The sequence below is a fragment of the Olea europaea genome, unplaced genomic scaffold, assembly GCF_002742605.1.
Source record: "Olea europaea var. sylvestris unplaced genomic scaffold, O_europaea_v1 scaffold759, whole genome shotgun sequence".
Lineage (NCBI taxonomy): Eukaryota > Viridiplantae > Streptophyta > Magnoliopsida > Lamiales > Oleaceae > Olea > Olea europaea.
Genome location: NW_019266002.1, coordinates 70,776 through 88,369, shown reverse-complemented (window position 1 = coordinate 88,369; position 17,594 = coordinate 70,776). Strand labels below are relative to the sequence as shown.

Genomic DNA, 17,594 nt, shown 5'->3' with positions numbered 1-17,594 from the left:
GATTCACTTAGCCTAGCCTTTATTTGAAGCTCCCAAATTGAAAATGAGGGAAAATTACACTACAATGTTGACTTTCTCTTGCCTCACATTATCATCTCATTTGACCACAAAAATATTCTTGCAACCTCTGACCGTGCACATCTTCCAAATCCACAAAAAACACGGTGAGTGGGCCCACCACAATATGCCAAACGAAGGAATGTAATGTCCACTACACAAATTGAAAGGAAAATTGCTAGAAATAAGCAGTGTTACGTGAAATAATGTCAATGTGAAAAAGCTCATATTTTCCCATTTTTCATTCATAACAGCATTACAATGAACGAAGATAGAAATAAGTGAAAAATAAATTTACCGAATTATTATATGTTGACGGTGTTGCTACTGGAACACTCTTTTACTAACTTTGAGCAAAATAATCATGAAAACGATCCCACTCATTTTGTTGCATTTCGGGTGCATTCACTTCAGTAGTGGCTTGTTCTTGTTCATTCAAAAATTCTACCTCCGTCGCATCCGAATTCGTCTCCACTCTTGTGAATGCTTCGTCGAGAACTCCTGCCCATTGAAGGAAGTTGTGTATACCCATAGTAGCTACGACAACAGCAGTCTGCACTTTGAAATTGTAACTTGGCATACGATCTAGTATTTTCCATCGACTTTTTCACAAACCAAATGCATGCTTGATAACGTTTCTGCAGGACGAATGCCTGAAGTTAAAGAGCTCATGGGCGTTGCAAAATTTTCGTTTGCGACAAGTCTAACCATCGTAGAACTGCTAAAAATGGTACAATATGTCTGAACCTTTATACGGAGCCATGTACCCAGGGTTATGAGCAAATCCAAAGTCGACAAGGTAATATTTTCCCATGGATGGCTGTGGAAGATCAATATCAGGACTATGTATAGCCCGTGCCAATATGAATGAATCATGCGTGATCACTGCCCACCTTGCATGCACAAATGTGAAACATAAATTGAAATCACATGCTACTAGAATATTCTGTGTAGGAATGCCCTTGCATTCGATGAAATTTACTCGTTCATCCTGTGGCAAGACAGCTTTGAGGTACGTTCCATCGATCGCACCTATACAATTCTTGAATAACGGATGCTAGTTCATATTTGGTACATGATGCTCCGCACCGTGATTATAGTTCGGATCAAGTCTTATGAGACGTTTGGCGAATTCACAGGTGGCTCCAAGCACAATCTTGAAGTAGTGTCTTTTCTGCTTTTTTATTAAGTTTATCAATTTTTCTTAATAAATGATTGACTATAAAAGGAAAAATATGGGTCCGTATATTTCCAGACAAATCGGTTACAGTTAAACCCGCTGCTTCTAGGGATTCGGCTTAGTCACCATCTCTGGCCATGAATCAAAGATTCATCCTGGCGGAGGAAAAGAGGGCATGGATTCTCTACAATAACACTGTAGACCAGGATGTAGCCAATAGTTTTCAAGGAATGATTGAATAGTGTTCGAACCAATCTGTAGCCTTTTCTGTGCGCTAATATGCACAAGAACATCCAACTTGTTCATATACATCTACTTGCTGGCCGCTACACAGTCTGTATTCGTCATGAAGTATATGTGTGAACTTACGTAGCATGGCAGGATACATCCCGAATTCTACATAACATTCTTTAGGACTACAATTCATGGCGTCCAATGTGAACATGTGTCCGTTCCTCGTGAATGAGAATATTCTAATTTGATGTCTTTGTACACAATAGTAGTTTTCGGTATCTACTTCTGACATTCGACAGTATTGAAACACTCTACAATGTCTTCCTGGAGCTGTTTTACAAATTCCTCTTCCCCAATTCGGCTTCATCTTCGGAGTACAACAAAAGCACACAGTTGAAATCTAAATGTATCATTCCACTTGTTGACTACAACGATTGCCTTAAGTATTTTGAAATAGAGGCTAAAGATAACTTGGGGACCAATTGCTTTCTCTGAAAGTTCAAATTTTAGAATGAAAGGGATTGGGTGCTGAACACAAATTTATAGAGGTTGTTGAATGGAATACTGTCAACAGTAAAAAGTATGGCCTTGTTGCAGGACATGAACAACATGCCAATAAAAAAAGATCTTGTAATCAATCGAGGTCAGTATAATGGTTGAAAAAATAAGGATTTATGAAAAAGTTTAAAGTCCAATTACCATAACAACTGGCATGTAATGACAACAGTGACATAAAATGGATGACATGAAATGTAAAGTACAAGTATGGATGAATCATATTAGTAGTTCTAGTACAGTCCAACAGTTTCCACATACACATGCCCCGTAAGAAAATGAAATACATCTTAAATACCATTGTAAGTGTTCACATAAACAGGTCACAATGGGAAAATTTAGAAATGTCACACATTTTACTAGGGTTAGGCCTTCCTGTAGTTCTACTAGCTCCACTCGACCCAGAAAAATTTCTCATTTGCATCTTCTTATATGCCAAGTGTCTCCCTGTCACGCCTCAGGGATAGGAAAGTTAGCATCCTCAAGTACAGATATATATTTTTTGGACAGTCTGCTAGTCGACAACAATTCCTTCATGAGCGTATTCGCATCTGGGACATTGAGGCCAATCAGACTGTTGATTTTAGCAGCAACAGGTTGACTGGCAGAGGTTGCGCGGTCAACAAAGAACAATAAATCCATGGTGGATATTTTTGCTCGTTTATCCTTTTTGTTCTTGCGACCAGAACTTCGTTTGTACCCACTTCGCGGCCTTGAAACGTCCTTGCTGGATGTAACCTTATCAATTTCTAGCATTCATCGCTTGATCCGCTGCTCTCATCGTCGACCGGATGAATGTCGTGCAGGTTTTCATGCCCACTATCTTCCAACATGGCGAAGGCTGTCCTGCACAGCTTCAAGGGTGTGACTGCATACTTATCACTATCATAGGCGTCCTCGAAAAGTACCTTGTAGTTGTACACCTCTCTGTAGTCTTTGTCTCTCAATTCTTTGTAATCTTTGTTTTCCTATCACACATGCAAAACAAAAAATTGAATGTCAGGCCATTATTCACACAAACACAAATTCTGGAGAGACTAGAGCATTTTTATAATCAAATTGGTTCATGACACAATTATATACTCCAATGGAAAAAAAAACTAGTTACATGATTAATCAATTCAGTAAGTAACAGGAAAACTCATTTTTTTTTTGTCAAAATGCCTGTGGCGGATAATCAAGCTGAGTTACCAATTCATATGCCACCTAAAAGTTGCCCATGAATCTATCGTCTCATAAACATTCATATGCCACCCACTAGTTCCTTTACCCATTCATAGCACCGTGCCCCTTCACTCTTCTCCATGGCCCCCCTCCCCACAATAAAAATCGATAAAGTTTAAATCGTCCAAGTGACATAATCCATTACCAATATACGTGGCTATGTAATGAGAGATAAACTATAAATACACATATACATGCACATTATACGTGGTTGTGCTAGTGAATAATGAAAAAACATCCCACTCACCAGCTACTAGTACAAGAAAAATTTGTAGCAATGCAACTTGTTTACAAACTGAATTGGTGATAAAATAGCTCAAATTCAAGGTCTTGTAGTTTTTCAGTTCGAACACGTTTTGCCAAACATAAAACAAAATTCTAGCAGGTTGTTCTTATGTCTTGATAATGGATAAAAGGAATTTGTTGCTTCTCGAATAACCATATTTAATTGCAAACGATGACTATATAAAGTTGTGTACCTTAATCTTACGCACTCACCACTTGTCGAAGGCAGCAATTGTTCATGTTGAGGAGATAAACTCAACTCCAGTGGAGTTCACCGGCTTCTGCAGCCGTTTATACTTCTGTCGAGGATCATCCCAATGATTCTTAAGCTGCTGCTTCATCCAACAGTAACTGGAGTTGGAGTTGAACAAATGGATGAGTTGGTCACACTCGTGTTTTGTGAAGCACTTTCCATTACTATGATCGTTGGCTATTACCGTCTTGCATGCGGCAATAAAAATTCGGTTCTCTTGTGGATTCCATATCGCGTTCATTCACACCGGTGCTTGGACTTTGCTTGTCGAGGTGGACGAATGAATGTTGACACCCATCTACAAAGAAAAATGTCTTTTGAAATCAGATTGTTAAATTGGAGATAGAAAAAAATATGCTCTGTCGCTGCAAATTGAATAATGGAATCGGCATTACTTACTGTGGGGACATATGGATCTATGTTGGGAGTGAGATGTAGATCCGACAAACAAGTCTCTGGATGTCACCTCAGAATGCTTTTCATCATCGATGTTCCTTATTACTCCTAGACGAAAATGGGTCTTCGACGATGTAGTGCTGGAAATGCAACTTGTTCGTCTAAATGTCTGGCGACCGATTCTGTAAAGAGAACAAAACGACCAGTTGTGGGGAGAAAAGAAGCAAGGCATTTAATTTTCTATGAAAGGAAAAGCTTAGTGGTTGAGCCGTGTAATGAAAAGGGTAAAGTTGGGAGAAGATGTGTAAAAGCATGGTTTTGGACTACACATTTGGAGCCCATTAAACGTAGCGAAGAAGAGTGAAATCTGAAAAACCTGTCCCATTCGAAGAAGAGTAAAGCTCCAACCCAACCCATAAACACAAAGGTATATGATACAGTTGATGAGTTTATTAATTAAAGTTTAATAATCTCCAAAATTTAACATTTTGTAGTGTTTCGCATATTCGTGATGTGATATTGGTGTATATTATTTGTTGTCGATTTAGTTCTAGCTCACTTTTAGAGGATTAGTTTGAAATATAAGCTCTAGGAGTATTAGTTTAACTGAAAATGGTAGAATTCAAATTCATTTATGTGATACTTCTCATCATATTTGCAACTGGTAGACTTCATTATATTCAAAATTAGAATTAATTCATTTACAGAGTACCTTTAGCTAAATATCATATTTACATACTTATAGATAGATAATATTACTGAATTCCCAATTATTGTTAGAGAATTATAAAATTTGAAATCATACTACTGTTTTTATGTTGTGCTGAACTTGACCAACGTGTTTATTGTAGTAGAAAAAATTATGGATGATGTACAAAACGATTATAATGATATTTTGGTAAAATCTCATAATGAGAATGTTATGTAAACCATGAACATAGTGGGAGGCGAAACGTTAGCGGGAGATGGTATAATTGTCTCTGAAGTGGGTGTGGTGTTCAAAGATGAGAAAGAGATGTTCTAGTTCTACAAAAAAATATGTTTAAGATGTAGGGTCTTCAATTAAGAAAATAAATTGAGAAAAGGAAGATGATGAATTTTTGAGATAGGTCACATTGATACGTAGCTGTGAAGGTTGAAAAAGTGTTAGTACTACCTATTCATTGAAGCCTCAACTAACAATTTGGATGGGTTGTAAAGTCAGGATCTCTGCATGTTCAGATATCCATGGAACTTGGAGAATTATCATTGTTCACCTTGACTATAATCATGAAACAAGATCACCAAACTCAAGTTAATATTGATGTACTCGAGAATTGAATGTACCTATCAGAAGGAAGCTAGAAGTGAGTGATTGGCCAAGGATTTCGTTACACAAAAGTTACAACTCTGTAGTTGTAGAAGTAGATAGATATGAGAACATAATTTGCATTGAGAAGGATTGTATAAAATAAGTGAGGGGACTAAGACTTGGAGAAGGAGATGACGTGTAATACAGTTATACTTTTAAAAAATGCAAGCTCAATGCTCGGGTTTTTATTTTAGTATGGATTTGGATGATGAGTCAATGATTTTTGGGTTGATAATCAGTTATGACAATCATATAAGGAGTTTGGCGATGTTACATTTAATACCACTTATCTGACTAATAACTACGACATGCGTTTTGCCTCATTTTTAGTGTGAATCATCACATACAATCAACATTACCCGATTGTGGTTTGCTATTGAACGAAGATAAATGTACTTTTGTTTGGTTGTTCAAGATATGACTTCAAGTGTATGTAGAGTTAAGCTCCACAAAGGATAATTATAGATCAATATAGGGCCATACGAATGCAATTCAAACAGTTTTTCTAAATATGAAGTATTGATGGTGTTTGTGGCATATTTTAAAGAAATTGCTAGAGAAATTTGGCTACCACGTGGACAAGGGTTCAATATTTGGGGCTATACATGAATTGATGTATAAATTACAGTTCGTTGAAGAATTTGAAGACGGTTGGAGAATAATGATTGATACGTATGGCATAAATGATAGTGATTGGTTGTCGAGATTGTATGAGAACAGAGCTCGTTGGGCTCCTTGCTTTTTCAAAACTATTTTTTGGGTTGGGGTGTACAAAAAAATTTGAGAGTATGAACGTATTTTTTGATGGGTATGAGCATTCCAAAACAACTTTGAAGTAGTTTGTTGGACAGTATGAAAGTGCAATGAGGAATAAGGTTGAAAATGAGTTCTAGGTTAATTTCAAATCGTTCTCATAAATGATACCTTTTGCAAAATAGTTTGAAATGGAACAACAGTTTCAATCAATTTACACCACTTTAAAATTCAATGAGGCTCAGGCGAAGTTTACAGGAAAGGTTTATTTGTAGCTATAACTTGTTTGAGTTCTGAGGAATAATACACTAGGGTCCCAGTAAACTATGATGGTTTAGTTACCACTTCATGGTTGAGATACAACATTATGTGTCAAGCTTTTGCAGAGGTGGCATTGTTGTAGATGATAAAATGGTGCTCACATGCGATAATGGATTGGATAAAAAATGAAGACAATCTACTTATGAGCGCAAAATCGAATCATAGAAATAATGTCCATTCATATCAGACTTCTTAGGCACTTAATAATTGTACCTATTCACAAAATACACCAAGCAGGAGCGCATTGGATCCAAAGTCGGTACGCAAAAAGAGAGTACTAAATAAACTTTGGAGGAAAAGTCCTTTGGAGTCAACTTCGAAGAAATGAAAGGCATTTTAAAGATTGCATATACTCCTTATCGGATTTGAAGTACATTTAATCTGATTGATTTTTATGCATATACAAATCAATTCAATGTCAATAGAAGGAAGGCATCGAAATTGAGGCAAGGTAATGTACCAGATGGCATAATCAACATTCAGTCGACTCAACAACAACAATATTCCACATAGTCACCATTCTCTCTTTCACAATATACCATAAATACACCATTATCCAAAGGGTAGTAGTTTCTGTTATATAGCTCATTAATATTTCCTCATCCTAACTTTTTATGGTTTCTCATGGCAATGATGTAAGGTGACATGGAGTTTTTGGCAGGTCAATAGTCCGTTACTTATATGGCTCAATAGTAAGTAACCTGATTTTTGCAATCACCATAAGATTTTGGAGAAGAGACAAATATTGCTTGGGATGAAATTAGTTTCATACGACAATAGTTACACACTATGGGTCTATTTTAATTTCTTTTATTAAGAATTCTATGAGTAAATAAAAAGAAAAATTTTGGCTTAGGAACATACATAAATGTTGTATCAAAGCATAAATTCAGATCAACATGTAATCAGGATTATTAAATTGGCCAAATTGATGTAGCAGGTAGTTGATCAATATATATACAAAATGTTGAAAGTTCCATGTAAAATGTATCATTAACATCCATTGAAAAGTAAGGGTTCGAAACACAAAATGATGAAAGTTCCATGTACAACAAAAGGGTGAAAGTTCTATATACAAACATGGTTTTGAGTTAAAGCAATCATACATATACAAAAGTTTGCCAAATAACTAAGGTACTTTCAACAGAAGTTTCGATTAATATATACTAATCAAGTTGGTCACTTCCCTTTTGCATTTACTACTGTGGTTACTTTTTCCATTCGAATCGCCACGTCCACCGAAATCTTGAGCTCTTCTTGGTCACTTAGCCGAACTCGACTGGCCTGTGCGTTTCCTAAGGTAGTTGTTGAAAAAGTGGGTCTTAGCTCTATAACCATGACAGATTTTGGAGTTCCTTCCGACCATTCTACACTACAAACAAAAAGATATTGAAGCATAACTAACACTATTGAATAGCCTTTATATTGAACAAAACGAGAGTGACACATAACTAACATGTATTGAGCAAAAAAAGAGTAAAGCAACCAAGGCACAACTAACACACAGTAGGGCCATGTTTCTTGAACAACCCCTAGTTGTCCGGGGGTTATGTGGTATCTCATAAATTGCTTTTAGAGAACACATATTCAACAACCTTCATAGCACGTACTCTACGAAAAGAATTTGTGAAACAACATTAAAATCATTTAAAATGTTCCATTACATCATTAAAACCTACACCAAGCAAACATGATTTAATTAACATGCATGCTGCTGAAAAAAAATGCTATGCACGCTGTTGGTAGAAATATACAATCTTCATATTGTGAAATAGAAAAATTACACCACCATTGGTGACCTCCCATTTAACTGAGCACAACAAACAAATGATACAAGATGTAAAGAGGAGCTCAGCGTTGATTATACTGAACGCCATAAGTGAAAGACACTCCGATACTCGAGAAATAAGGTCCTTTTACAGACGAGCATCGTGCTCCGCTGGGTAGCATAGTCGAGAAAAATATTTGGTAAATACTTGCGAGTTTCGATGGCTGTCGTAGATGGTAAGTTGTATGGCGATGTTCAATTGAAGAGCAAAGGGTTTCGGTTTTAGGGGTTTTCAATTTAGGGGAAATATGAAAACTAAATTGGGTTGTTTTCAAAATCTCTTTTTTGCCTTTTCCCTTTTTTTTTTTTACACTTAGCACGTTAGCCTAGTCATACCCTGTTATTGACTCCCTAGTCGAGTAGTAGGAATGATCTCGCTACTATAGCCACAATGATATAAATTGTATATGAAATTTTTTTCTGCCATGGAAACAAGCTCTGGACAAAGGAGCCATTTGGCATGGCGTGGCAAGGTAGGGTGAGACACTCATTTGCCCAGTTTATTATTTGGTAATTATATTACCACTGTAAAATTTATTTACTACACTATAGTATATTCAAAACACAATTGAAATATATTTTTAACAAATACACTACAACAAATTTATATTTTTACTCCCAATTCAATAAAAATTAAAAGAAAAAAAAAAGATAGTGGGTATTCATCCTCCTAATGTTACTACTCATTTTTATTATCCTTTCAACCTATTCGAGAAATTTTCATTATGAAGGAAAGAGTTCCTGAAATTATTTTTTTCTTATTTGTTTTTCCAAAGGAGTTGAAGATAAAGAAGGGAGCTTTCATTTAAAAGGCTCAGTCAAAGCAAAAATTAACTTATAAAGCCTAGCGACAATCTTTTTAGTTAGATAGCCTAAAAACTAAAAAAAAAAAGAAAAGGAAAATACAATCTCGAAATTACTAAAATATCCATGTATTTAAAAAGACATAATGCCCTACCTCTCAATTTCCATTCAGCCCTAATTCAAGTTTGGCGTCATTTCTTCTATAGTCGGGTCGACATCTCTATGCAATAATTTTTCTTTTCTTATCATCATCTTCTCTCCTTTATTAAATATTAAAATCTACCATTATCATTCCATTGAACACTCATTTGTTTGAAGTGAGTGGTCAAAGCTTACAATATTTTTGTTGAGCATTTGAAGAAGAGAAGTTAATAAATATTTGAGCTACTTTTTTTTTTTTCTGAATCATTTCCTCATGTTATTGTAATTTGTGTTAATGGTTCATTTATCAATAATGACTTTGAATTCATTTTATCATTGAATTAGAGCTTTAATGTGCATTGCTTTTCATGTTTGGCTATTTTATTTGTTATTTTATTGTGAAGCATACATTTCATTTTTCTTGTCCAAAATGACTTATAAATCACTTTCGGCAACCCAAAACGACTTAGATTTCGTTATCAATAATATATGGAGTTTAATATTTGATGAGATTTTAAAAATTTTATGTTGAATTGCAGTTATGAACATTGTAGATATGTTATGGATTCAGTTTGTTATCTAGTTAACTATGAGTAGTCAGTTGAAGGTACTTGGGAATGAAAATATGCAAGAAATGGCAAAGGAAAAACAACGCTTATTCTTGTTTTGGAAGCAATTTCTTGCGGGTACTTGTATGATAAAATTAGAGAGATGTTGAAAGTCGATACAATGTTATACAAAATGGAGATGTCAACTCGTGTCCTTATAATGTCTAAGGCTCTAATTGTAAGAAAATTAATCATGTTCGCTCAACTTATAAAGGCCAAACAGCCAGTAGTGAAATTTAAAATTGTGATGTTGTCATAACTTATAGCTTTATTATTTTGTACCTATTGGACGCATGAAATGATTTATTAAATTTTGTAGTCATTCTGCTATTATTGGTTTGTGTTATTGGAACAACATTAAAATCATTTTATGTTGATGCGTTTTTTTTTCACATTATAGACAAACGATATTGTTATAGTTGACGCATATATCATTTTAGTATGAAAAATGTATTCACATAATGATATTAAAATTGTTTTCTAAGACACAAAATTATATTGATGTAAATCCAATACAAAACTTGCACTGATTTACATAACGATAATGAAATTGTTCCTGAGATACAAAACGAAATTGATGTTTTTCCAGTATAAAAAACACACTACTTTACTGTTTTCATAACGACATTGAAATTGTTATACACCAATAAAATGACATGAAAGTTGTCATACAAAAACTTGCACAGTGCACACGAGATAAGGAGCTGTCGCATGCACATCCAAGGGACCATTTGCTCTCTCGGATGGTAAATAACTTAGAGGCATACACGCCTATCAAATTTTACTTTATTTTTTTATTATTATTTTTTGGGTTAATGTTTTGATTTCGAAACATTTGTCTTTCGTTCAATGATAACCTTTTCTCATGTAATTTTCAAAAAACGACAATATATCATAAGTATAAAACTCATAAAATAACATAACGAATTCATATAATTTCAGTATAAATTTAATAAGATTGAAATAATTCCCGTTTAAATCATGATTGAAATGACAGAGGTATCGTTTGCTTTAATATGTAATGATATTGATATCATTGTAAATTAAACTTACAAAATAACATAATGACATTCATATTGTTTCAGTATGATTTTAATGACATTCATATCGTTTCAGTTTAAATCATAAAACATTTTAGCTAGATTATCGTTTTATATGAAAAGAAAAGAAACGATATCTATATCCTTGTAGCTATGATTTGTAATGAAATGATTTCAAATTCGTCAAATTTGTACTAAAACATATGGATGTTATTATGTTATTTCATGTAAATATCATTTCAATACAATTTTAACGACATTGATATTGATTCATTTAAATTATTACAAAAATTACATAGATATCGTTTTAGTTTATATAAAACGGTAATTATATCATTTCTACTAAAAACGACAATTTGATCATCCCTAACCATTAGACATGCATCCGATATATGTAGGACGATCAAAATAGGTTATTTAATGGGTTTGATCACACTCAAAAGAAACTACGAGAACATTTTTGTTCCCATGATTATATATTACTTTTGAAGTATTCCAGCAAAAAGAAAGTATCTTCATTCATTCTTTCTAAGTCATTAGAGTGGTATTAACCCACTTGATGATCTTTTTCGATCATCCTACATATATTAAAGGTATGTCGGGTGACTATGGACGGTCGAATAATTGTTTTTAACCAGAATGATATTATTATCGTTTTATATAAAAAGAAACAAAATCTATGTAGTTGTGGTTATGATTTGAACTGGAATGATTTTAAACTTATCAAATTAGTACTAAAATGACAAGGTTGTCATAATGTTATTTCTTGAATTTGATACATAACGATATCATTATCATTTTAGTATAATTTTGATGACATTGATACTATTTCAATTTTAATCTGAACTAAAATAACATATATATCATTTTAGTTTATATAAAACGATAATTATATCGTTTTTGCTAAAAATAACGATTCGACCATCCACAACTACCCAGCATGCCTTCAACATACGTAGGATGATCAAAGGAGGTTATCAAGTAGGTTGATATCTTTTGAGCGAGATACTTTTTTCTGTCAAAATAGTTCAAAGGTACTAGATAATTATGAAAACACCAACATTATTGTAGTTTCTTTTGAGTGAGATCTATCGTGCTTGACAATATCTTTTGATCATCCTAAGTATATCAGAGGCATGACAAGCGATCGTGGACGGTCGAATCGTTGTTTTTAGTTAAAATGAATAATCATCATTTTATATGAAAATAAATGATTTCAAAGTCGTTGTGGTTATGATTTGAACTAAAACAGTCTCAATCTCGTTAAATTTGTATTGAAATGACATGAACGTCATTATATTATTCAGTAGATTTGACAAATATCGATATCAATATCATTATATAATAAACGAAATGTTATCATGTCATAGTTATGAACTAGAATGATATCGATGTTGTAAATATTGTATTGAAACAACATAGATATCGTTTTATTATTTGGTGGGTTTGATACATATAGACATTGATATCATTATTTATTGAAAGAAATGAGTTCAATATCATAGTAATTATAACGATATCGATGTCGTAAATATCGTATTGAAACAACATGGATGTTTTTACATAATTTTGTGGGTTTGATGCATGACGATATCAATGTCGTTACATATTAAAAGAAACAACTTCAATGTCGTTCTAATAGTAATGAGAGGAATTAAGTCCAATTCCATGCACAAACTCCTATTTTTCCTGACATCAAATATGGAAATAGTTAAACACATTGAGCCCCGAGTAACTTTTGAATCACATACTTATTTGGAAAAAAGTTAAAGACAGTGAACTTCAAGTCACTCTCAACTCACATACATATTTGGGCAATAAGTGTATTATCTTATTTTCAACATCTTCTTTTACTTCCCATCTCATCCTATCAAATAAGCATTACATTGCAGAGCAAGTATGATATGAATTTCGAGCCTCATTTTAAGTACATATCACTCTCTAAAATGTTTTACTCTAATGTATAAGGTGAGTTCATATGGTGAAGTCGCCATTTTCACCACAATTGGCATCAATATTTAGAATGGTATCTAGCATTGCATCCTTGTGAAGGAAATGCAAAGCTTTATACATCAATTGCTAGAAAAGGGGAAAAAATTCTATTGGCCCTTCTTTTATAAGAGAGAGAGAGAGAGAGAGAGAGAGAGAGAGAGAGAGAGAGAGAGAGAGAGAGAGCCTACAAATAACATCATCAAAAAAGCCATAAATAGAGCCCAATTTTTAAAAAAGCCTCAAATGGCTTTAACAAATTATACTTGAGGGGTGGCCAACTCTGAAGGCAAGGAGAAAGCTATAAACAACATCATCAAAAATTCAAAAGAGATATTGACTAAAAATTGCTGTTGAAGAAGGAAAATTACCATCATAAAATACTAATTTCGAAAAGTAAATTCTGAGGAGCTAAACATTGAGAAGTGTCTGAGATTAAATAATTCACACACAATGAAATCGAGTCAAAAGTAAATAGAGCCCAATATAATTTAAACATGTTTCTAAATAAACATCTAATATCACCTCCAAAATTTGGTGGCGAAGAAAATGACTTATCTTTGTAGAAATTATTAATAATGGTACAAAGAGGTAATTAACACGTCTCCCTTTTTCGAACATAGGCATAGGTTACAAACCCTTCTCCGACCTATTTACTGTTTTGATCCACCATTACTACCTAATAAGTCAATTCACTCGCAACTGTGCTAGAATAGTCCTCATTATGCAATTTTATTATTATTTTACAAAAATTCAAGTAAGTTGGCCAAGAAATTCTCTACTGGGACACATTTATTATTTAACATTGTTTAATTGTTCACTTCTGATTTTAATTTATACCTTCAAACTAAGCAAAAGAAATCCTAATTTACATATAAATGTATCCAAGTATTTCAGTTATGAACATAAAAAGCAACATAAAATCTGGGATAAGCAAGTTCAACGCTATAAAGAATGATTACCTCATCCACTTTCTCAACCGATTTAATAAAACTTGAAATCAATTTCTTGACTTTTTGAAGCTCTTCTTCTAGATAATTTTTCAGCCACAGAACCAATTTCACGATAATTGTCAACCTTTCTTTCCTCTTCTTCATCCTCTTTTTGTTGCCACTTGTGCAGTTCCTTCATCTTTTCCCTCGCTCAGCTTTCCATTTTTAACCTAACATAAGGGAAGAGGATAGGTTCGTTGTTGAAAGCCGAGACTAATAGGAAAGGAAGAGGATAGGTTTGATTTGAGAATGGAGATGTAACCAAAGCCACCTTTTTAATTTTCAATTTGGATAAATGGTTTTGATGTGAATAAATCTCCAATTCCTTCTTCAGTTTGGCTTTTTCTTGATTGTTTTCCGCCAAACATGTATTTATATATTCATAAAATTTTTCTCGAGTTTGGTTTTTATGTTTATTGTGCTTATATTTGTGTGTACAGTGGCGAGACGATTGTGGAGGCAATGGTGGATGGAGTGTTGGGAGGGTATGAGCATGTGAATGAGCCTGATATAAAGGACTGTGAGAAATTCTTGAATTTACTTTTGGCTGAAAGATTTCTTGATGCTGGTAGAGGTGTCAATCTTCTTGTTTTTGAAACTCTCTGCCATCTCTAATTCTATTTCCTTTTAGTAATACATATATATAAATAATGAAAGAATAAGAAAAGAAAGAAAAAATTAGGTTTATGTTTATGATGGAACAAATTTTATTAAAAAATATTTTAAAAATCTAATTATGTAATTTTATTTTAGGATAATTAAGTAAATAAGAAAAATAATAAAAATTGTGGTGCACTTAATAAAATTCATAGTGGTAATATAATTACACGTTATATAATATAGGGATGGCAACGGTTCGGTTCGGGTCGGTTCGTCCAAAACCATCACCGAACCATCAATTTTTTGGTCATACCATAACCGTACCATAACCACGAAAGTCGGTTCAGTTCGGTTTTGGTTCGTATCTCGGTTCGGGTCGTTAATAACCACGAAAATAAATTATTTTTAATTGGTCCATCCGTCGAATTAAAATGAAAACAAAAACATGATACTAAGTTAATGTAGCGAACAACAATACATCCCAAATGAAAATGCAAAAAAATCCCAATTCTCAAACGTAAAATCCAAATTTAACAAACAATATTCAATAACTCAAAAAGCTTCAACCTCAATTCATATTCAATCTTCATTCTTCTCCACAACTCTTACTGGCATCCGTCAAAACTCAAAGTTGATTCCTATATAGTATATAAGAAATATAAGTAGAGTAATAAATCAATAATCCATAATGTTTTTAACTAAATATTTAAACAAAAAAATGTACCTCTTCGTCAACATCCTCGTCATCAAACTTTGCACAAGCTCCGGAATATGATGAAGGGCCAGAATTTTCTACACACAAAAGAGGAAAAAATTAGCAATAAAAGAAAGTGCATAAATAACAAACATAAAACAATACATCCTACCATGAATATCAGACCAAAGCCAATCTCGAGCACACATTAAAGCTTCTAAAGTCTTCGGGTGAAGCCTATTTCTATGTGGGCTCACAAATCTACCACTTGTACTAAATACTGACTCGGATGCAACAGTAGATACTGGAATGGCTAATAAATCTCTTGCAACCTTCTGTAAAGTCGGATATTTTATTGAATTTGCTTTCCACCATGTCAATAGATCAAAACCGTCCACCCTAGGCAATACTGGCTCATCTAGAAAAACATCGAACTCTGTTTTTACATGATCAGCAGTAATAGAAAGACTAACAAATGTATCAAAACCAGCCATGCGAGAATGTTTTCCACTAGTAGTAGACGACTCTGATTGTGAAGATGATGGAAACAAAGATGTATTTTCTGTCGAACGATGTGGTCTCTTGTACTCTTTGAGCAACTTATGACCAAATGCTCTAACCTTTTCAACCTCGTCCTGAGCTTCATCTCCAAAAATCAAAGAAAAATAGTATTCAACTAGTTTCATCTTGTATCTAGGATCCAATATAGTTGCAACAGCTAGAATTTCATGCATGCTACTCCAATATTTATCAAACTTTTCCTTCATGCTTGACGCCATCCATTTGACTTCATCGCAAGATGATGTGCTCCAATCACGGATTGCCAACTTTATGTCACAAATATTGGGAAAGTACAAATTGGCAGTAGGATATTTTGTTCCTGAAAATAATTCAGTCGCTTCATAAAATATCTCCAACTTAACACAAATCTCTGTAGCCAATTCCCAATCACTCTCACTCGGTACACTTCTGTAATGAGGCTCTCTTTACCTTAGTCGAGGAAAAAGTTCTTTGTAAAGCAAAGCAGTATGAATCATTAGATACGTAGAGTTCCATCGAGTCTTGCAATCTAATGATAACTTTTTTCCACAAGGGATTTTCATTTGTCGTGCAACTGCCTCAAAATTTTCAACTCTTTTTGGTGTTGCTGACCAATATGAAACACTATCGCGAATTCTCTCAACACTCAGGCTAATGACATCCAAACCATCCTTTACTATCAGGTTCAATATGTGTGCACAACACCACAAGTGGAAAAATTCACCATTCAACAATAAAGAACCAAGAGAAAGCTTATCTAACATAATGTTAATCACAGCGTCATTCGTGGTGCAATTATCAACAGTCAGTGTAAACAATTTCTTATCAATATTCCAATCAAATAGACAATCCATTAACATAGTAGACAGTGACTCAGCAGTGTGGGGACAAGGGACATATATAAATCTATATGGATATGAAAAAAAGTTCGTAAGATAACTTAAAATTTCAGAAAATACGATAGTAGCTTAAAGTCTATTTTATAAAACTATTGTAACTCAAAATTCGGCTCTGAAGCCTCTAAGAATCATCTATGTAATGTGCAGTGATAGCCATAAATCCCTTCTTTTGATTGGATGTCCACATATCAGTGGTGACTGCTATTCTACTATTGGTCCTCTCTAACAAGCCCATTACTTTTGTTCTCTCATAATCATAAATTTTCAAGATATCAGCATTGATGGTATTACGAGAAACAACTTTAAATAATGGTTGAATTGTATTACAAAACTTTCTAAACCCAGTATGCTCAACCATTGAAAGAGGATATTCGTGCAGGATGATCATATTTGCAAGTTCTGTCCTACCTTTCTCTTGATCAAAATTAAATGCTCCCATTGCAATCCTACCACTAGGTTCTTTAAATTGATTCAAAAACATCTGTTTGACATCCTTCTGACCTCGAAGAGGACATCTATTTAAATGAGCATGTAAATGACTTGTCCCATTTTTCGACTCACCCCCTAACTGTTTGTTGCATTGTCTGCAAATTGCTTTGGACACATTATTAATTCTCTGTAGCTTAAAATGCTGCCACACTGAAGAGGTCAATTTTCTTTTTCTATTTTCCTCAGTCATCTCCTCATCATCACCTAAATCTATATGAATAGGATTTGCATTTACCTCACTTGGACTTTGTGAAGTAACTGGTGTACTTGTTGATGTATCTCCAACTTGAATTGAAGCAGAAGCGCTTCCAATTGAAGCGGGGGGAGTAGGAACGGAAGATTCTGACCCCTGGTAAGACAT

The 17,594-nt window shown here is 33.9% G+C and overlaps 3 protein-coding genes across 3 annotated transcripts; all 3 read right to left on the bottom strand.

The window, feature by feature from the left end:
* Positions 1–2,775: 2,775 nt before the first annotated feature.
* Positions 2,776–4,029, bottom strand: LOC111391129. The gene is made up of 2 exons (XM_023016276.1): positions 3,811–4,029; positions 2,776–2,994 (listed from the first exon to the last, which is right to left on the bottom strand). The coding sequence occupies exons 1-2, from the start codon at positions 4,027–4,029 to the stop codon at positions 2,776–2,778; spliced, it is 438 nt and encodes a 145-aa protein (XP_022872044.1).
* An 11,142-nt stretch (positions 4,030–15,171) lies between these two features.
* On the bottom strand, positions 15,172–16,084 carry LOC111391128 (zinc finger BED domain-containing protein DAYSLEEPER-like). The gene is made up of 3 exons (XM_023016275.1): positions 15,478–16,084; positions 15,336–15,403; positions 15,172–15,249 (listed from the first exon to the last, which is right to left on the bottom strand). Exons 1-3 carry the CDS (start codon positions 16,082–16,084, stop codon positions 15,217–15,219), a joined length of 708 nt encoding a protein of 235 aa, XP_022872043.1. The 3' UTR covers positions 15,172–15,216.
* Positions 16,085–16,865: 781 nt separating this feature from the next.
* LOC111391127 (zinc finger BED domain-containing protein DAYSLEEPER-like) lies at positions 16,866–17,594 on the bottom strand. Its single transcript, XM_023016274.1, has one exon. It carries the CDS (start codon positions 17,592–17,594, stop codon positions 16,866–16,868), a length of 729 nt encoding a protein of 242 aa, XP_022872042.1.

What these genes read in the sequence shown, in the direction of transcription:
- LOC111391129 (XM_023016276.1), bottom strand. Translation starts at nt 4,029, where the DNA reads ATGAACGCGATATGGAATCCACAAGAGAACCGAATTTTTATTGCCGCA. An exon ending in ATAAACGGCTGCAGAAGCCG is followed by an intron (nt 2,995 to 3,810) that starts GTGAACTCCACT and finishes CATGTGTGATAG; the next exon opens with GAAAACAAAGATTACAAAGA.
- LOC111391128 (XM_023016275.1), bottom strand. Translation starts at nt 16,084, where the DNA reads ATGGCGTCAAGCATGAAGGAAAAGTTTGATAAATATTGGAGTAGCATG. An exon ending in GCTTTGGTCTGATATTCATG is followed by an intron (nt 15,404 to 15,477) that starts GTAGGATGTATT and finishes TTTTGTGTGTAG; the next exon opens with AAAATTCTGGCCCTTCATCA. An exon ending in ACGAGGATGTTGACGAAGAG is followed by an intron (nt 15,250 to 15,335) that starts GTACATTTTTTT and finishes TATACTATATAG; the next exon opens with GAATCAACTTTGAGTTTTGA.
- LOC111391127 (XM_023016274.1), bottom strand. Translation starts at nt 17,594, where the DNA reads ATGTCTTACCAGGGGTCAGAATCTTCCGTTCCTACTCCCCCCGCTTCA.